The 9034-nt window shown below is 44.4% G+C and overlaps 1 protein-coding gene across 1 annotated transcript; it reads left to right on the top strand.

Moving 5' to 3' along the window:
- Positions 1 to 4673: 4673 nt before the first annotated feature.
- On the top strand, positions 4674 to 7952 carry LOC311228263 (gap junction Cx32.7 protein-like; the record flags this gene model as incomplete). The annotated part of the gene is made up of 3 exons (XM_084314170.1): positions 4674 to 4802; positions 5729 to 5914; positions 7335 to 7952. 3 exons carry the CDS (start codon positions 4674 to 4676, stop codon positions 7950 to 7952), a joined length of 933 nt encoding a protein of 310 aa, XP_084170296.1.
- Between the last annotated feature and the right edge of the window lie 1082 nt (positions 7953 to 9034).

Below are 9034 nucleotides of genomic sequence, written 5' to 3' on the forward strand. Positions count from 1 at the left end.
GTGTCGAGATGGAGTCCTGCTAACGATCGCGAGTGCCCGGACGAAATATGGGTGAGCACTTCCTGTTTGGCGCGTCACTTCCTGTTGGGCGATCGGCCACCAGATGGCGCTCTTGAACCGTTATAGAGTTGAGTGGAGCTCAGCAGTATATCTCAGGTCCCCGGAGGAGAAATATGATTTCGATCACATATTTTTGAAATATTGATATCAAAGACGTGTTACGGCGTCTTCGGCAGAATGAGCATGGCGGGCAATGACGAGTTTCGGCGTTTCCGGCGATTAAAGTGTTAATCTCAATCTCAAGTTCCGCCATCTTTTCTTGATCCTCCAATCACAACTGTCGCTTCCCCTGATCAAACGCTGTATCTGTGCTCATTCCTCAGATGTAGGGCAGGGGATCAACCCCACAGAAATGAGAATATATATGAATAGTTACACAGACATCATGAAAACACAAATTCACCTCTGTCTTTTTTATTGTGTTTAAATGGTAAATGGCTGCTTTTTTATATAGCGCTTTTATCCAAAGCGCTTTACAATTTGTTACTCACATTTTACCCATGCACTCACATTCACACACCGACGGCGGAGGCAACCATGCAAGGTGCTAACCTGCTCATCGGGAGCAATTAGGGGTTAAGTGTCTTGCTCAAGGACACATCGACACGCTGCCCGGGAGGAGCGGCAATCGAACCCGGGAACCTCCTGATTGCCAGAAGACTCCTCTACCTCTCGAGCCACTGTCGCCCCTACCTTTCTCGGTTCTAAACAAGGACATTTAATAATTTTAACCTTACCATACAGACATTTGTTTAAATAATATGATGTATTATAGTAAGACTTACTGTATTGATTGATTGATTGATTGATTGATTGATTGATTGATTGATTGATTGATTGAAAAGTTTATTAACAGATTGCAGAATGGGTACAGTACAGTACAGCTCAATACATACAATTGTTAAGGGGATGCAGACCAGAGAAAGACTTTCGTCTTGTTTACATCAGGGTCCCCCATTTTCAATTCATCATAACATATATGACATACATGACATACAGATAGACAGTACTGCTACATCTATACATTTATGACATATCAGATTTGCAAATACAGTACTGTTTGTGATACAAAAGTGTCCAGAAAAGGAGTGTATATACATTTGGCATAGAAACTGTACATTGGAGGACGTTGGTTGGGTGGGGTGGGGTTGGGTGGGTTGGGTGAGGGCTGTACATTGGAGGTGGGGGGGGGGGGGGGGGGGGGGGGTTGGGAAGGGGACACACACACATTTTACACTGTACATTGGAATATTGACAAAGCCTTACTTGGTCATTTACTGTACAACTAGGTTAGGACATTTGTAGGGGCCAGTTTCGAATTGCAGTCTCACGTAGGTGTTTTTTGAGAGTGTTTTTGAAGGTGGGTAGTGATTCACATTCCTTTACAGCTTTAGGTAGGGCGTTCCACATTGATGTGGCATAATTGCGAAACGTGTTTAGTCCCTTGTTTGAGCCGAATCTGGGTTTTACATGATTTGTGGAGCTCCCTCTGGTGTTGTGATCGTGGTATTCACTGACCTTTGGGAAGTATTTTGACATGTACATGGGTACCTTGGTCGCGTAGTGTATCTTGTAGACCAGGCCCATTGCAAGTTGCTGTACTCTGTCATCTACTCTAAGCCATCCTAGGTTGTCAAAGTGGGCAGGGGTGAGGTGGGTTCTAGGAGTCAGGTCAAGTAGTAGTCTGACTAGCTTGTTTTGAGATGTTTGTAATTTGTTTTTTAGTGCCTTTGAGGTGCTTTGGTACCATGAGGTGCAAGCATAGTCGTAGTACCCTTGAATGAGTGCTCCTGCTAGAGTCTTCAGGGTATTCTTGTTTACCAGAGAGGAGATCCGGTACAAGAATCGTGTTCGTTGGTTGACTTTTTTTATTACATTGGATGCCATTTTGTCACAGGAAAGATTAGCCTCTAGGATGGAACCCAGGTAGGTAATTTCATCTTTCCTTGTGATAATATTGTCACCCACTGTAACCGAGAAGCCGTCGGTCTTGCTGAGTTTGTTATTTGAACCGAAGAGAATGGACTCTGTTTTGCCCATGTGTAATGATAGTTTGTTGTCGGCGAGCCATATGCAGATTTTGCCTAGTTCCGAGCTGAGGGCTTTTTCAACCTGTAACTTGTTCTTGTCAGAGACCAGCAGGGCTGAGTCGTCCGCAAACAGGAACAAGTTGCAGTCACAAACTGACGACATGTCATTTGCATAAATTAGGACGACAGTGAGGTACACTGTCGTCATTGTCATTGTCATTGTGATTCAGCCAATCTTTGATTTGTAACATTTCTTTGTAATACTGTACATCCAAAATAAGAACCTGAATTAAAATCCTGCAACAGGGAAATATGGGCCTAATGCCTAATGTAACATTTCCAAATTGTTCTGTTAAACACAGCAACTCTCTTCGAAATCAGTTTGAAAGTGTTTTATAGAAATATCATGGGGACACCTGGAACTGGTTGTTAAACTGGATTGAAGCTGGTACATTTTGCCACTTTACAAGGCCGATATCCTATTTTTAATAACAGGCCAATATTGGCTAAACCAACTGCGTCTTTGAACTGCTGCGGTCAGGCAAGCGATACCGGAGCCTCATGGCCAGTACAGAGATACTCAGAAGGAGCTTCTATCCCCAGGCCATCAGGATGCTCAACGACAGACTATTGACACTATGTAACAACCCATCATCTACACTCACAGCACACACATCCACACGCACTTTAAATAAACACTCACCGTAACACCCACTCTACTCACTTTAGACACTTTAACACACTTTATATTTATTAGCAAAGAGATTGCACTACAATCCATACCTCATTGCACCTTACCCTAAATTGTACCTCATCCCATTTCTGCATTGTACCTCACTGTTTTTTCTCTGTATTGTATATTGTATATACAGTATGTATATTGACTGAACACTTGTTTACGTACTTTTGACTTTTTCTATTTTATACTTTTCATCTATTTTTATCTAGCACAATCCCAGGAGCTCATACAGAAAAAAGCATTTCATGGAAAAGTATTCTGTATTTTACTATGACAACTAATAAACAAACTGGGAACTTGAATATAATTATCCACTTCCTATGTTGATTTCAGGGGCGTTTCTCACACCATTAAACCCAACTTCAGAGACGTTTTCTGACGTTATAGACGTTTATTTTGCCGTGAACTCCTACCCTGTTGTACAGTAGGGAGAGTGTTTAGGATTGTTTTCCCATCTGCCGGCATGTTGTCCTTCTTGATAAGAGACGGAGGGGAGGAGGGAGCTTCATCTTCACTCTCTCTGTCTTCCTCCTCCTCCTCCTCCCCCTCCTGAGGCAGCGCTGCCTCCATCCTCGTTTCTTTTCTCTGAGGGTTAGTTTCTTGGTAAGTTGTTTTTTCTTTTCTCTGATGGTTAGTTTCTTGGTAAGTTGTTTTTTCTTTTCTCTGAGGGTTAGTTACTTGGTAAGTTGACAAATAAAATAAAAAGATCTATCAGATCTTGCCATTATTATACTTCTAAAGATAATTGTTTAATCAATACAGAACTGGGATTTTCTTGTTTTTGAAATCGGAAACGTATTCACTGTACAGAATGTGATCAAGCATGTATGAATGTGTCTGTTTGTAGACTGCCTGTGTGTACACTGTAATATTAAAGTAATTGAAGATGCGTATATCATATGGCATACAATACATTAATCGTCCCCCATGGGGGCATTTTGTTACTCAATGGATTTCTTTTGGCAATATGAATGTACTCGATTACAACGTGTTATACTATGTGGTACCATGCAAATGCAATTAATGTACAAATGCTCTTACCTAAAAAGTACAAAGAATACTGTGTCACTGAAAATTAACCATAAAATGAACACTATTAACACAATTAACATTAAAATGAATACTAAGGTACAGCATTGCATTGTCTTCAGTGTCCTAAGAAGCAAATTGGACCCCTAGAACACGGTTTAAAGCTACAGTATAAAGTGATATCTTCTTCTAGGCTTATTCACCTCGCTTCTATCGATTATAATTTTTCTAATATACAAAGAAAATTATAAGCAATTGGGTAAAGGATCCTTATATCATTAAGTCGTCTCTTTTCTTCCCCAAAACAACGTTTCACATTCTTAGTTACATTATTTGTTGGGGGTTGAACAAGGTCATGTCCTTGGCTCCAATAGATTGTTATGGAGACTCGGAATCAGCAGCCACTGCTTTGCCTATCAGTGCACTCTCATTGGACTCAAGATATTAAACACATGCCTTGGATGAAAGGGGAAGGCTAACCAGCAACATTTCTTTGGAGTCTGAAATCTATCTATCTATCTATCTATCTATCTATCTATCTATCTATCTATCTATCTATCTATCTATCTGTCTGTCTGTCTGTCTGTCTGTCTGTCTCTCTCTCTCTCTCTCTCTCTCTCTCTCTCTCTCTCTCTCTCTCTCTCTCTCTCTCTCTCTCTATGTATCTCTATCTATCTGTCTGTCTGTGTGCCTGTCTGTCTGTCTGCCTGTCTGTCTGTCTGTCTCCCTGCCTGTCTGCCTGCCATCATGTCTGTCTCTCTATTATATAATATGTGTTCCTCCTCCAGTAGGCGGGACAACTGGTGACGGACATCATGGGTGAGTGGGATCTCCTGGGTCGTCTGCTGGACAAGGTGCAGAGCCACTCCACTGTCATCGGTAAAGTCTGGCTCACCGTACTGTTTGTGTTCCGCATCCTGGTCCTTGGAGCCGGCGCAGAGAAGGTCTTTTATTCACCATTCTGGTTTATTCACTGATACACACACACACACACACAAACCCAAATACACACATACTGTACGTCATATGACATTATCATCAAACCTTTATTTAACCAGAAAATAAAAACCCATTGAGACCGAGGTCTCTTTTTCAAGGGTGATCTGGCCAAGAAGGCAAGCACAAATTATGACAAAACATACATAACAAGACACAATACACCTACAGTAGACTACCATACAACCGGTATTTTAAATAAAAAGTAAAATTCAGTTAAAAAAAATACAAGCAAAATAAAACGATAGCAATCAACCAAAATAAAAAAATTCAACATCAAAGCAGGAAAAAGCATTAATAAAGTACTATCTCCTCTCCCCTCCTCTCCTCTCTTCTCCTCTCCTCTCTTCTATTCTCTTCTCTTCTCATCTCCTCTCCTCTCCCCTCTTCTTCTCTTCTTGTCTTCTATTCTCTTCTCTTCTCTTCCCACTGCTCTCCTCCCTTATTCTCTCCTATCCTGTCTTTTCCTCTCATCTCCTCTCCTCTTTTCTCCTCCTCTCCTCCCCTTTCCTCTCATATTTTATCCTCCCCTCCCTTACCACCCCCTCTCCTCTCCACTCTCTTCTCCTCCTCTCCTATCCTCTCCTCTACTCCCCTTTCCTCTCCTCTACTCCCCTCCCCTCCCCCCTCCTCTCCTCTCCTCTCCTCTCCTCTCCTCTCCTCTCCTCTCCTATACTCCCCTTCCATTCCCCCTCCTCTCCTCTCCTCTCCTCTCCTCTCCTCTCCTCTCCTCTCCTCTCCTCTCCTCTCCTCTCCTCTCCTATACTCCCCTTCCATTCCCCCTCCTCTCCTCTCCTCTCCTCTCCTCTCCTCTCCTCTCCTCTCCTCTCCTCTCCTCTCCTCTCCTCTCCTCTCCTCTCCTCTCCTCTCTCAGGTGTGGGGTGATGAGCAGTCTGACTTTGTCTGTAACACGGATCAGCCTGGGTGTGAGAACATGTGCTATGACTTTGCCTTCCCCATCTCCCATGTGCGCTTCTGGGTGCTTCAGATCATCTCGGTGGCCACGCCCACCCTGGTGTACCTCGGCCACGTGCTCCATGTAATCCACGCTGAGAAGAAGGTGAGGAACTATCTCAGAGTTAAAAAGGAGTGCCCCTCACCAACAAGTATTGTGGTACTTCCAAAAGGTATTGTGCTTAACCCTTTCACTACCACACTACCAAAGGGTTAACCCTTTCACAACCAAGGTCAAGGTCAACTTTATTTATATAGCACATTTAAAATCAACCGAAGTTGTACCAAAGTGCTGTACAATATAAAAACAGAAATACTAAAAGAAATACAAAATACAGTATACACACAAAGTCATAAAAACTACAATAAAAATAAAAGACACACTACAGAAGGTTAACCCTTTCACTGCCACACGACAAATGGTTAACCCTTTCACAACCACACTACAGACGGTTAACCCTTTCACTACCACACTACAGAAACCGTCTGTAGTGTGGTAGTGAAAGGGTTAATCTTCTGTAGTGTGGTAGTGAAAGGTTAACCTTCTGTAGTGTGTTAGTGAAAGGGTTAACCTTCTGTAGTGTGGTAGTGAAAGGTTAACCTTCTGTAGTGTGGTAGTGAAAGGGTTAATCTTCTGTAGTGTGGTAGTGAAAGGTTAACCTTCTGTAGTGTGTTAGTGAAAGGGTTAACCTTCTGTAGTGTGGTAGTGAAAGGTTAACCTTCTGTAGTGTGGTAGTGAGAGGGTTAAATGCCATCTGTATCATGGTTTAAATTGGATTATACCATGGGATTATTTAAAGGAACACGCCAACATTGTGAGAAATGTGCTTACTGTCTTCTCCAGAGTCAGAAAATAGATACCAATTTTCCTCTCTGTATGTTCAGCAGAAAGCTGTAGCCTATAGCTTAGCACAAATGAATGGAAACGGATACTGACCACTAGCCTAGCTGTTGGCCAAAAACACCTCTCCCGGAGTAGGCTAGTGGTTCGTATCCGCTTCCATTCATTTGTGCTAAGCTATGCTACATTTTGGGTCCTGACCAATAGTTCTAAGAAACCCTTGCCGTTTCAATATCATAATTCAATCGGAGCTTTGCCAGTCTCAATCTCTTACAGGCTTCACACAAGGTCCTTGAAGTGCTTAAAGTGCTTGATTTTCTACCAAAATAAATCAAGGTCTTAGGTCCTTGAAAACAGCCAATTTCTTAAGGTGCTTAAAAAGTCCTTGAAATTAAAATCAACCATTCGCATTGAAAGTTTTGTTCATCCATGATAAAATTGTTCTGATCATATTTTTATCTAAAGTGTAACTAATTGTCAGAAATTGTTTTTTTTTAAGCCATACATTTTGGATCCGACAATATCTTAAAAAAAAACAGCATTTAAAAGTTAATTGTATCCTTTTAAATGCCCTTTTAAAATGATAAATAGTGCTTACGAAAGTACTTGAAAGTCCTTGAATTTCATTTTGCAACGTCTGTGGGCACCCTGCTCTTAACTCCGCCTCTGCCCCGTCGCTCCCCAGGTGAGGGAGAAGATGAAGAAACAGGCGGCGATGGACGACCAGACCCACCGGCTCCTCAGGAGGAGCTTCAAGGTCCCCAAGTACAGCAGCAGCAACGGGAAGATCAGCCTCCGCGGCCGCCTGCTCCGCAGCTACGTCCTGCACCTCGTGGCCAAGATCCTCCTGGAGGTGGGCTTTGTCGTGGGCCAGTACCTCCTCTACGGCTTCGCCCTCGCGCCCCGCTACGTCTGCAGCCGCTTCCCCTGCCCGCACCAGGTGGACTGCTTCTTGTCGCGGCCCACGGAGAAGTCGGTCTTCATCTGGTTCATGCTGGTGGTGGCCTGCGTCTCGCTGCTCCTCAGCGTGGTGGAGCTCGGCTACCTCTGCGTCAAGGCCGCCCGCGAGTGTCTGGCTCGGAGGCAGGACTACGTGGTGACCCCCGTCACCCCTCCGGCCCCGGATAGGAAGGCCTTCGAGAACCGGGACCAGGCCATCCAGAACTGGATCAACCTGGAGATGGAGCTCCAACAAGGGCGGAAGCTCGAGGGGGGCGGGGCCGCGGGTGGCGGCGTGGCGGCGAATGGGGTCGATAAGAGCATGTCGTCTGAGGATAACAACATGGGAGAGGTGCATATCTGAAACGTCACAAAGTCGGGGGGTAAAGTGTAGAGGGAGGGGGGGGGGCTAGTGTGTATCTGGCTTCCCTTGCGCCATCTGTGGACGGGTGTGCGGCTCAAGGATCGGACTCAACGCCCACGAGAAGTGGCACCAGCGGCAGTGCCGCTAACCCCCCCCCCCCCCCCTCACCCCACCCCTGGAGCAAGCATTCATCATCGAACACGATGGACAGCTAAGAACGTGTGTGTGTGTGTGTGTGTGTGTGTGTGTGTCTGTGTGTGTGTGTGTGCGCGTGCGTGTGTGCGCGTGCGTGTGTGTGTGTGTGTACTAGCGCCCCCTGCTCTCCACATGGCAAATAGCGCCCCCTGCTCTCCACATGGCAAACTGTGTGTGTGTGTGTGTGTGTGTGAGTGTGTGTGTGTGTGTGTGTGTGTGTGTGTGTGTGTGTGTGTGTGTGTGTGTGTGTGTGTGTGTGTGTGTGTGTGTGTGTGTGTGTGTGTGTGTGTGTGTGTGTGTGTGTGTGTGTGTGTGTGTGTGTGTGTGTGTGTGTGTGTGTGTGTGTGTGTGTGTGTGTGTGTGTGTGTGTGTGTGTGTGTGTGTGTGTGTGTGCTTGGGGTTTGGGGAGACGAGGGGTGTTTGCAGGGAGGGGGGGTGGTGTTAGAGGGGGAGTCAGCTTCTGTACACAGGACTTGTTCACACACACACACACACACACACACACACACACACACACACACACACACACACACACACACACACACCAGGAGGCGCCTGTACTGTATATAGATAAAGAATAGATAAATCTCATACACTTCACGGTTCAAACTCAATCACCATTCACGACCACACAATCATCCGGTGTGAATAAGGGTGTTTTAATACTTTTTACTCTGTCTATTCTATTTGATTATTTTTAGTATTGCCTATTTTTAAACTGAATCAAACCGCACTTTTTTACTCTGTCTATTCCATTCTATTATTTTTATTACTGAATGAAACCGTAAACAGAGAGGCCTATTGATGTGAAACACTGTGATTTACCTTACCTTGCTACCTCTCTATCTTTTTTATGCTAGCTTATGCCTGTATTTTTTCCTGCTGTG

Source organism: Notolepis coatsorum, assembly GCF_963971535.1.
Source record: "Notolepis coatsorum genome assembly, chromosome: 5".
Taxonomy (NCBI): domain Eukaryota; kingdom Metazoa; phylum Chordata; class Actinopteri; order Aulopiformes; family Paralepididae; genus Notolepis; species Notolepis coatsorum.